Consider the following 12,026-nt stretch of genomic DNA (forward strand, 5'->3'; position numbering starts at 1 on the left):
CACATTTAGATGAGCTGTTCTGGGCTGGGGCTTTTCTGCATCAAAGCTGCAGTCTAGGAGAGCGCTGGGGTCGTGGCCTTCTGGACAGGGCAGCGTGGCTGGCTGCAGCGTAAGCCTTTGGCACAAACGGCCCTGTCAGCTGGAGAGGCAGTGCCATTCCTGGACCTAACCGCCTCTTCAGCGGGTGCTTGCCTCGCTCTAGTTATACCCTGGAGTCTCTCGTGGGTTTCTGAGTAGCTGGGGCAGCTCGCCTGTCTAATCTTAGTACATCGCTTCCTGCAGGAGGATACCAAGAAACGCAGCCTCTTGGTCCCACCAAACGCTGAAGAAGGATCTTGCCACTCAGCCAGTCACTCAGCTGGCACTTCTGGAAAAGCGCCGGCTTCACTTCAGTCAGAGCAATGCAACGCTACCCAGGAGACAGCTTAAGGCCCGCATTGTTACTGTGCTGCAGACGACCTCTCTCCCTTCTGCTCAGTGGCACAGACACCCGTGCTAAGGGCCACCGGTATCGTACCTCTATTTCTCGGTTCTCAGAGCCATGTTTAATCGCATTCCTTGACAGCCCTAGGAAAGAAGCACGCTCGTGTCCCACGTAAGAGTCAGCACTGTGGTGTGGCACCGCAAGTTACCCTCCCCCTCTACTCTGCTCTGGTGAGGCCACAGCTGGAGTCCTGGGTCCGGTTGTGGGCCCCTCAGTTGAAGAAAAACTGGCAACTGCTGGAGAAAGTCCAGCGGAGGGCTACAGAGATGATGAGGGGACCGGAGCATCTCTCCTGCGAGGCAAGGCTGAGCAACCTGGGGCTGTTTAGCCCGGAGAAGAGAAGGCCGAGAGGGGGCCGCGTCAACGCTTCCAGACATCTCAAGGGCAGGTGTCAAGAGGATGGGGCCAGGCTCTTTTCAGCGGTGCCCAGCGACAGGACAAGGGGCAAGGGGCACAACTTCGGCAGGGGGTTGGACTCGGTGACCTCCGCAGGTCCCTTCCAGTCCCTGCCATGCTGCCAAGCCGTGTCCCCGTCTCGGCTCCCCACGCCAGCCGCGGCTTTCGGCGGGACAAGCCCACGCCGCTCCGCAGGCCCCGGCGCCGGGGGACACGTCCCTGCCCTCCCACGGGCTGGCGCACGGGCAGCGGCGGGAAAGCCGCCCGAGGGGGGACGGCGCCAACGGCCGCCCGCCGCCGGCGGCAACGTCACAACAACACAACAACAGCTCGCGCGTTGTCCCGGAGACGCCGGGCTGCCGCGGGCCAGACCCGCCCGACCCCCGCAGGCGGCGGCAGCCCCCGTCGGTCCCGGCGAGCCGTGAGTGCCGCTGCCCGCCGCCCTCGCCCCTGCCGGAGCCCAAAGGCTGCCAAGCGCCCGCTGGGAGCGACCCTTTCCCCTCCCGTCCCGCAAGCGCTGCTGCTGGGCGGCAGGCCCTGCCCCGCCGGGCGGGCGGCCCTCCCCGCTTTGCAGGCTTCGCCCCGTCGCAGGGCGCTCGGGAAGGGCCGGCTCCTGCCGGGACGGGAGGCTCCCGCCGGCGGTCGAACGCCAGCACAGAGGCTGTGGCCGGCGTCGCTGTTCGGGGCTGCCCGACAGCCTGCGCTCGTCCTCCTCCGGGGCTGCACCTCGGGGGCTGACCAGCCGCGCCGCCGCGGAATCCACCCCGTTCGGCGTCGGCTCCTTCTGAGGGGAAGCGCTCCTGGTCAGCCCCGAGCGGCAGCTATTGAAAGGTACCTCTTTTCTTCTCCAGCTCCGCCGCCGGCTGCTCTTTAGTCGTGTTTCAGCCTCCCCCAGACCGCCTGGTCTGGGCGCTTCTGGAGGCGGAGTTCTTCCCAAAGGGGGCGCGGGCAAGCAGCATCGAGGGAGCGTCTGGGCAGGAGGGGGCCTCTGGCGCAGCCCCCGGGCCAAGCAGGGCCCGCTGCAGAGTTAGAGCCAACGGAAAGCTGGATCTTTAAACAAAAAGTAAATCGCTCTGGGGAATTCAGTGATGCCTGTACGATGGAAAGCTGTCCCCTGCATGCCTTTGGGCATTGAAGCAGCACCTGTAAACTTCCAAGAAAGGGGCCATGCCTTCTCCCGGGAGGTTGCTGTTTGACACTGGTTATTATTTCTTGTGTTTTGTCATCTTAGCGTTCCAACAAGGTTGGTCAGAGAGAAGAGTGCCTTGCACCTCAGGGCCTTGCACTTTCACCTGTTGCACTAAATCAAGGCTCAAGGATAATGTTACATTGAAATCCGGGCAGTATCCAAGCCCAGGAGTCTTTTGGGGTCTCGAATGCGCCATGGATTTTTGTCTTCACGTGTTGTCCTGTTCATCATCACGCATGTTCACCGCACAGTTATGCCTACAATTCTCGTTATAGGCAAGGGCAGTTTTACCTGCTCGCTTTTTGTGTTTCAATGGCAGAACTTAAAGGCTCGGTGTCCTTGTTCCTCTGTGCTTTTTCCCTCCCAAGCCACTTACTTGGGGCACGGGGAGCTGGCAATTTTGTGCTCTAAGCTGGACATGTGCTGGCTTCTTAAGTGCTGCATTTCAGGGGCTTTAATGTATAGGTCAGTCTGTGAATTTAGGCAGCTCACGGCCAGAGGGAGCAATCCTACTGAAATTGTCCCAGCAAGACGGAGAGGGTGGTTGCTGGTGTCCTGAAGGGAAAACTCAAGCGGTGCTCAAGAAAGAGATAACGCAGACACAGACCTGTGAGCGATGGAGGGCAGCATTTCACCTGCTTGCCTAGTAACAAGGTGTTTCGTTTTAAGCCATGTGGAATTGCTGCAGATGAGGATTCTGTCTGGCCATAGTGGTGATGTGATGGATGGGAGAATCCCGAGATTCATGATCTTTAAAACAAGTACGCTGTAATGTCAGTGCTTTGGGAGTTACCGGTTTTCAGAAACGCGGGAAATTTCCCGTGGGCATTTTCACATCTTCCTGTTCTCTTGGGACAGAGCTGTAACGTCAGCTTTTCTTTCTCAGTCATCCTTTTGGGTCAGCACAGGATTTTGGGGTTTGGGTTTATTTGGTGGTTTGTTCCCCCCCGCTCCACCCCCTCAGAGGCCCCTCTCTGCATGGAAAGGATACTGAGCTTTGCTTCAGGAAGAATTGGAGATATTGTTCTGTATATTCTTTGAGTAAAAATGGGATAGAAATAATATTTGTTTTCTCATATAAGTTTCCCTTAAAGGAAGAGAAAACAAAAGACCAAAAAACCCCTGCAAAAGAAGGAAGGAGAATGAGAGAGTATAAGCTTGAAAGGTGCCTTTGCAAATAAACTTTAGAAAGACCCGTACAACGATATGAGGAAGGAAAGGAATTATAGTAATCTTAGACCAAGAACTAGTCCTTCCAAAAAATTCATATTAGCACCTACAAGAGGCACACAGATAACAGAAAAAGTTATGTTCAGGAAAGTTTGATAAAAACGAAAAAAAAAACCACTTGCATCTATTTATATAAAGGTATAACACAACATTACATTGAGACAGAAAGTAACTGGGGGTTTTTGTCGTTATTTACACAGCTGGACAAAGAGACCATTCCAGTGTACCTTTGAAGGAAGACACCGGAACTATGGAGACAAGTTCCTCTGACTTGAGCACCAAGGACACTGCAGGTGCTGAGAAAGAGGATGCTCGTGCAGCTACAGAGTCGCCGTCTTTGGAAGAAGACGCAGAAGACCACGTGTCTGAGCCACCGTCTCATGATCTGGGGTTTAAAAAGTTTTTTAAATTTGTTGGGTTCAGATTCACAGTGAAGAAGGAAAAGACGGGGAAGTCGGAACCCGTTCAGCTGCTTACTGTAAAAAAGGAAACACAAGTCCCTGAAGGAGCTGCCGATCAAAAGGAAGGCAGCTCAGAAGAAACGGCGATGCCTGAGGATGGACTCTCTGCAGCAGACCCCACCAAAGACCCAGTGAACAATGAAAAAACAGAAGACGAACCTCCTAAAAGACCCGAAGCACATGAGATTTGTTCTCAGTCAGCTGCCTTAGCCACTGACACTGCATCGCCGTTAAGGAAATTTTTCACTCAGGGATGGACAGGATTTAGAAAAAAGAAGAGCTTTAGGAAGCCTAAAGAAGAGGAACTGCAGTCTCCTACGAAAGAAGAGGAGCAAGAAAAGGAGGGGGCAACATTTGCCACTGAAACTGGTGAAAGGGAGGAACAATCCGAGTTGGAGAAGCAAGAGGGGGAGAGGAACGTGACAACAGTAACTATTGAAGCGTATGAGAAGGAGCAAAGTGAAGGTGAAAAGCAGGAGTCAAAAAAGGCTGTGGCAGCCATGGGCGTTGAAGCAAGTGAGAAGGAAGAGCTAATCAAGCATGATGAGCAGGGAGAAGAAGAGGATGTGGCAGCAGCAGTTGTTAAAGGAAGTGCGAAGGAGAAAAAAGCTGAAGAAGGCGATCGAGAAAGGGAACTGGTGGACGTCTCAGAAGATCTTGGCAAAAAGGAAGAAAAATCTGAAGGAGAGAAAGCAAGTGAGGTGACAGAGAAACCTCTATCCCCAAGGTCAGTGGCGCTTGTTGTTGGAGTCAAAACACTCTCTGGAAAGAAGCATAAAGGCAAAAGAGAAGAATCTAAGTTAGGGGGACCGGGTGACCCAATTCAGCACTTACCAGGTTCCCCAGACAGCCCAGAGGAACAAAAGGGGGAGAGTTCTGCTTCTTCTCCTGAGGAGACGATTGAAATTCCTTCTTTGGAACAGCCTGTGGATGGCGTGCAGGTCAGTGAAAATGAAGATGCTGCATTTTCAGATGTGGAGCGAAAAAGAGACAGTGTTAAGCCCTGGGCATTGTTTAAAAAGATGGTGACTCCCAAGAAACGTGCCAGAAGAGCTTCTGAAAGTGCTAAGACAAAGAGCGTTGCAGTGTCTGCAACGGAAAACGCTGTGGTTGATGAAAATCGGGGAGAAATGAAAGAAAATGGGATGGAGCAGAAACCAGAGAAAGCCACAGCCGTGCCCAAAGGAAAGGTTGACAGCTCTGTGCCCTGGCGAGCTTTTCTCTGCATAGGTTCTTCAAAGAAAAGAGCCAGGAAAGCAGCAGCAGCAGCAGCATCTGATGAAGACATTGGCCGTGAGCTTGGTCAGGAAAGCCCCAATGTAGAAGAGCCTGGACAGAGCAAAGAAACGGCCACAGATGCAATTCTTAGCAGTTCTCCAGAGAGCAATGAAGGACAAGGGAATTCTTCCCCAGAACAAGCTGGAAGCCCATCCAAAGGTGAAAGTCTTTCAATGTGGAAATCATTTAAAAGGTTAGTTACTCCAAGAAGGAGGTCCCAAACCAGAATGGAAGAGAGAAATGGCGACTCTGGTGTGGGCTCTAGCCTGGAGCATTCCTCCTCAGATGATGAGCCTGGAGAAGGTGACTTGTGCATTCCATTTTGGAAACGTCTGCCTGGGCGTAGGAAGAAGAAGTCAGATGGAAAGCCAGAACCAACTGCTCCTAAAGAAGCAAGAGAAGGCCTGGCAGAAACGACTGAAGAAGATTCAGATATTCCAGCTGTTGTTCCTTTCTCTGAATACGAAGCAGCAGAGCAGGAGAAGATGGAAGCCCCACAAGCAGAAGCTGCTGAGGCGATGAGAGAACGAGCCTCAGAGCAACAGGGAGCAGAAAAATTAGAGGAGATCCAAGGAACGGAACAAGGCCAGGAAGGGCTGGTCCATGCAGTTCCTGTGACTGTTGTGGAAGGGGAAAGGGCAGTTACCAGTATTGAAGAAATGTCACCATCTTGGATATCTGCTGCTCTGACAGAGTGCATTGAGCAGGCAGAAGAAGAGGCAGAGAAGGAAACTGAGAAAACACTGGAATCCGATGATACTGTGGAAGAAGCAGAGTCAGCTGCAAAGGCAATGCCAGAGGCGAGAAAGGAGGTCAGCGATGACAGCACAGCCAGTGAGCTAGAGCTGACCTCAGAGGCAGTGACAGCTCTGGAGGAGACAGCAGAAGCTTCCTGCGCTGAAGAACCAGTGGAGGTGTCCCTTGCTGAGGAGACGACTGAGATGGTTTCTGCTGTTTCCCAGCTGTTAGAAACCCCAGATACTACAGAGGAAGTGACACCTGTCCAAGAAGTAGAGGCCACTGAACAAAATTTGAAAGAATTAGACAAACAGATGCAAAAGGTTCTTCACGAAGTTGCTGAGAGAGTAAAGTCAGCAGAGGTAGAAGAGCTGGTTAGTGAAAGGACCATGAGTGCAACTCTATTTGCAAGAGTACAAGGAATTGAGTCAGAAGTGAAAGATGATGCTAAAGATGGGAGTGTTGTAGGCCAGGAAAGTGTTTTGCTGGAACAGTGCTTGGAAAAAGGAGCACACCAAGAGGATGGCCTCCAGCCCCAGGGAGGTGCAGGGAGCATTCAGAGCGAAATCGGAGCTGAAGAGAGTGTTCTCCAGGAAGGTTCAGGGAGAAGTGACCTGCCTGCTGCAATGAAAGGAAGCACAGAAGGATGTGAAAACGTAGAGGTATTGAGAGATGAAAGGCAGTGGCCGGCACGTGAAGAAGCAGCTGTAGAAGACCATGAAGAAAGCTGTGAAGGGCAGAGGACAGCAGAGGAACCTTCCTCACAGGCCAGAGACTTTCACAGCACCCAAGCAGTTACACCCAAGGAAGAGCCGTCTGCAAAACAGGAGCCTGCGGAAGAAGAGAAGCTGCCCGCAACAGAGCTGACAGCAGATGAGACGAGGGAGGAGTGTGTTCCAGAAGCAGAGACTGCAGTAAGTATTACACATAAGACAAAGGCTGATTTGCTAAAGGAAGAATCAGCAAGCGTTAGCTATTATGCCAAATTTAGAAGCAGCTTGTGGCAGTATTGCTGTCAAGGGTGTTCCTTGTGCAGCCTGACGTGACCAAAGTTTGTGTCCAGTGAGACACACACACACACATGGATGTCCAGAAGCAGCAGCCACCGAGGCTTGCATGCAGAGCGAGGTGGATGGGATCCCTAGAGTGATGGAGTGGGAGATGGTGTGCGTGGATCCAAAGATGCCGGAACAGCTGCCAGTAGGGCTCCCGCACAGCGCAAGGTGACTGTAGGTGCTCTGTGAACACCTGAGGTGCCGATGGGATCCATATGGTAGCAGACATAGCGGATGGTCCCTTCAGTTGTCGGCAGAGCTACGGTTGTAGCTGAGGTACCTCTGCAAAGGGAGGAAATGAAGTGGCCCCGCTGTCTCCAGCTTTAAATGCGCAGGCGGGTTGGATGGGGCTTTGAGCAACCTGTTCTAATGGAAGATGTCCCTGCCCACAGCAGGGGTTTGGAACTAGGTGATCTTTAAGGTCCCTTCCAACCCAAATCATTCCGTCTTTCTAAGATTTTTCACCCAGGACATTCCTGGTCACTCCGTGCTCGTACCCTTTTTGACAGGTCTGTTGCAATTCTCTGCAGGTGCAGGACAAGAGAGGGGATGAAACCACTTCCTTGGGGCTTACAGCTGAAGAGCCTGTGCAGCTTGAAGGAGAAGGCAAAACCCTCCCTGTGGGACCAGAGGGCACAGAAGCAGTTGTCACTGGGGTCCCCGTTCAATCTGAAAGACAAGGTGAAATTCCTGACTTTGACGAACAAGCTTGCACTAAAGGAGTTCCTAGCAGCACACCTGCCCAGAGAGAGGAAGAGGAAGACGATGCTGTGCTCGTTGGAGTGAAGAGCACAGAAGCCCCTGTTACTGAGGTTCCACTGCAGAATGAGGAAGAAGCTTCTGCCCTTCCATCAGAAAGAGTTGGCTCAGAAGCAGCTGCAGATGCCGAGCAGAGTGTGAGGGATGGGGCTGGCAGGCACATTCCAGCAAAAGATTCTGTGTCCATCCTAGAGGCACAATGCAGAGCAAAACCAACGGAAACTGCTTCCCAGAGGGATGAAAGCGAAGGTGGCAAAACGGAAGGTGGTCTGCTCGAAGCTGGAACACACTTGGAGAGTGATCCCGCCGTCACTGAGCCTCCCGCAGAGACTGGAGTGGAGACTGTATCTAGTTTAGCATCAGCATGCTCGGATATCACTGGAAATGGAAGCACTGTCCTCACTGACATTAGTGGTACGACATGTGATGCAGGAAACAACTTCTTTGAACAAGAGACTGTGGAAAAAGAACAAGAACTTGTAGAATCTTCAAATTGTCAAGGCTTTCAGAAAGACGAGAACAAAAATGAGCAATCGACGGACAGAGCCAAAGAAGCGTTTGAATCTGGAAAACGGGAAGCTATGAGAGGTGAAGAACGTTCAACTGCTGTCCAGCAAGAGGTTTTAGCTGTGCAAGAGGAAGGCTCTGACTCAGCCTTCCAACAAGCGGAAAGCTTGGAGGCTCTGCAAGTGCCTGTGCCTGTAGCGGCTGCAGGCATTGAAGAGCATGTCATGGCAGAAACTGTAATGCCTGCAGACACGCCAGTCGAAACTGTAGAGCCCTTGGCAACCCCACCAGGGCAAATGGCTTCTGGTGAGGTCCTGGTTACTACTGTTGCCTGTTCAGGCTGTGGGACTGCAGAGCTTGGCAGTGCAGAAGCACCTGAGCCTCAAGTAACTCCTGCTTCTGTGAATGGAATATCGGAGGGGCAAGAGAGGCCCCAGAGCACAGGGCAACCCGAAGAAAATGGTATTCCTCCAAGTGACAGTCTGTCTCTCACCTACACAGAATTTGAGAAGGATGTTGTTCAGTCTTTGACAATAGAGTCCCAGAGTACAAAAATTGTATTGAGCGCCATCCAGACGGCTGTTCACAAACTTGCAGAAACAGAAGAGTCAGCTGCCTTGGAGTCAGAGCAGCGCCTTGAGTCCATAGAGAAAAGCCCGTCAGATACAAATATAGCTGAACTTCTGGGAAGTGCGCAGGTGGATCTTCAGCTTCCAGTGAAAGAGGAAGAGGTACGGAGTAAAGAACAAGAGCTCCAGCAATCAGGAACAGTGAAAACTTCTACCTTAGCAGAGTCTGCAGAAATTCATGCCGCTGTAGAAAAAACCAAAGACGTGCTGTTGACCTCAGAGATACTGAAAGATGGACCAAGTCAGAATTCTTTAACAATTGTGACTAGCCCTGAAGATGTTTCGAGGGCGAGTGCGAGGCTTCAGAAATCAACACTAGAACTGAGTACTTCAGAAGATTCAACCAAAGACCCCCTAGACATCTACCCACCAAAATTAAGGGGAAAAGAGGTTGGGCCGATGATGGAAATCCCAGACCAACATACAGGTCAGCAAACACGCAGGGAAAGTGAGGAAGAACGTGACCCACCCATGGAAGATGGGAAAACACAGACATGGGAGGATGATAGTTGCCAAGAAGGGAGTCCACAAAGTCGGAACTCAGTGGCTCCTGAGGCCTTGAATGTGAGTAGCATTTTCACTCAGCAATGTCTTTCTTTTTCCAAAACAGTTTTGGAGTCTCTCAAACTGTTGTGTCTGTAATTTTTTCTTATTCTGAGGAAAGGCAGCTGCTCCCCAGGTTAACCAACAGGCCACAGATATTTTTTGATGTTGTGGGATTGGGTTTTTTTTTGTCTTCTTGTTTTACTGCCTCTCTCTCTGGCTACTGAACACCTTGTTTCTTTTCTGTACAGCTACCCTCACTTTAATGGCTTTGACTTGGCTTGTAGTTTAGTGTGATACTTCTGGGAGGCAGAAAACGTAGTTTCTAGTTTTCCTAGATACGCGCTCATCCGATACCTGTTTAATGTATTTGATTTAATCCACAAAAAACGCTTCCTCTCTAAGGAAGCTCTTTTTAATATCCTAAAGGATGTGAGTGTTGCCTTCCATGGTAAAAGTGGAGTGCCTCATGTACCAAAGCTCTTTGCATTTCATGGAAATCTGACTCAGGAAGGTACAGTCTCTCCTTAAGATATTTACTGTATTGCTTGACTAAGGCACGAGGCCTTTCTGTCTGTCCTTGAGAACTGCTTGGGAAAAGAAGATATTCTTGAGAGAGTAAGTTGTCATTAATAAAGCTTTTTTATTTACTGTGGTCTTTTCTTTCAGATGTGCTAAGCATCCATGGGGCATTTGAGAGATGCCAGTCCTAGAGAACAGCTGACAATCCTGCAAGAGAACCAGGAGCTTTATTCACTACCCTTTGTTCTTGGATGTTAACATCTGCTCTTCTGAAGACCTCACCTTTTTTGTCATTTTTATTAAAAAAACAATGCCTTTAATGTTGGCTATATCCACCCATGTGTTCCATTCAAAGGTCATTTGCCTCCGCCCAAAATAGACCATTTAGACTGGAGATGCCCGACGGAGTGAATGGACAGACCACTGAAATTTTGTGCCACGGTTATTACCGTCCCGTCACTGAATGCGTGTCCTGTCTGTCCCATCTCCTTGAATGCCTTCACTCATCGCTGAATCTCCCTCCCTTCTTTCTGCAGTCTCCCTTACCCCCCTCCCATCTTCCGTAGCTGCCTTGATTTGACCTACGAGTGGCTGTAGATGCCGCTCGTCTTGTGTGTCAGGGGGAAGAGGAGGGCTGACTGACGAGAACGCACGAGACTTCTGGCCAAGTAGCAGACGTGCCGTTAGCAAACTGCAGGAACTGGATCACGCACAAATCCTTGAGCAAGATGCTCAAGATTGCTGCATTTCGGTCCCATTCAGGTATCTCTATCCATCCTTCCGTTGGTTTTGTGCGGGCCTGATTTAGTCAGAAATTCCTTCCAGAGTGTAGCTTGAAAGGAGATTGAGAATACCCTTCTTTTGTTGTTCCAGACTTCAGGTCTCAGGACTGGACTGTTATGTGTTGAATATTTATATGTATGTCTTAAACCCAGTTCTGATTTTAATATAAAGCTATGATACTTCTGTACTATTTAGGCGTACCCTGAAATGAGTTTGTAGAGTAGCCTGGAGAGGAAATGGATAGCATTGGAGCGGAAGTTGATAATGTGTAGTTTCCTATTTATTGTTCCAGGATTTTCCCCTTGTAAAAGCTCTCAAAAACTTGGCTGTCTTGCTTTGAATATTTATGTGTATATCCTAACCCCCACTCTGATTTTAATGTGGAACTATGATAATGCTAAGGACAAAAGGAGAGCCCTGACCTGTGTCAGGTCTGCCAGTCACTTCCACTCGCAGGCCTGCCCGGTTCCTGAGAACCCTCCACACTGACGCTTCCCCGTTGTCTTGCTCCTGTAGGAACGCCAGTGGTACCGCAACCCTCAGCTCGCCCCGCTCTCATTCCAGAGTCTGCTCCTTTCTGGTCCCTGCCCCACCCGACCCCCAGCCTTTCCCCACACCTACGCCATCTAACACCCTTCCCGCGCACAAGCTTCCTCCTTTCCCAGCCCCTGCCTGAGCCTCTTTCCACCCCAGCATTTCTTTCCTGGCATCCTCCCCGCTCCTATCAATTGCCTCTCTTCACTGAAGGGGGAGTAGGAAGGAGGGTGAGGGCTTGGTGGTGAATTCTACCTTGGATTGCAATAAGCTGATGAGACCTTAGGGGTGCTGAGCTCCTCAAAACCTTCACGTAAGGTGGGTTGGACTGACAACAGCTGTAGACCAGAATGAGCAGGGGGATGGAGAGATGGAAAGAAGTCCCAAGAGCGAGAGCCCTGGGATGTCTGTCCCCAACAGGAGTTGGTCCTCTCTCTTCTCGTTTACATTAAAATCAAACACGGGGTACCAGTCCGTACTTTCAGCTCTGATTTCTGAAGTGAAGGTTCCAGATGGCACTTTGTGAAACCGATGCCCATCGAGTTGAAGAACAGCTTGCTATCCTACCTGTATAGTAATTTATTTTGAAACCAACTCCTAGCGTACAAATGCTCTTGTTATGGCAGGTGCTTGCCTCTCCTGGAGGCTGCACCTCCAGCAAGCAGTGTGACTGATTGCACTGGTGTGATCGCACCACCTGGTGCTGCCTTGCGTGGAAGCATCCAAAGATTTTTCCTTACCTCAGAGCGAATTCTACAAATATTTAAAGCCGAGCAGCGTGGTGTCAAACAATCCAGTCTATCTCTGTCCACCGTCAGCCGCAGCCTTCCCCCCGAGCTTTGGGCAATTCCAACAACCTCGGTTGGTTTCCACAGGTTTAAGTTGGCTTGCAAGTTAATAGTGCTCTTAGTAACACCT

The 12,026-nt window shown here is 50.8% G+C and overlaps 1 protein-coding gene across 1 annotated transcript; it reads left to right on the forward strand.

The window, feature by feature from the left end:
• The first annotated feature begins 2,047 nt into the window (after window positions 1-2,047).
• LOC147416000 (uncharacterized) lies at window positions 2,048-11,204 on the forward strand. The gene is made up of 4 exons (XM_086460418.1): window positions 2,048-2,123; window positions 3,500-6,690; window positions 7,362-9,290; window positions 11,091-11,204. Exons 1-4 carry the CDS (start codon window positions 2,048-2,050, stop codon window positions 11,202-11,204), a joined length of 5,310 nt encoding a protein of 1,769 aa, XP_086316544.1.
• Window positions 11,205-12,026: the final 822 nt, after the last annotated feature.

This window comes from Leptosomus discolor, chromosome 2 (genome assembly GCF_034619465.1).
Source record: "Leptosomus discolor isolate bLepDis1 chromosome 2, bLepDis1.hap2, whole genome shotgun sequence".
Taxonomy (NCBI): domain Eukaryota; kingdom Metazoa; phylum Chordata; class Aves; order Leptosomiformes; family Leptosomidae; genus Leptosomus; species Leptosomus discolor.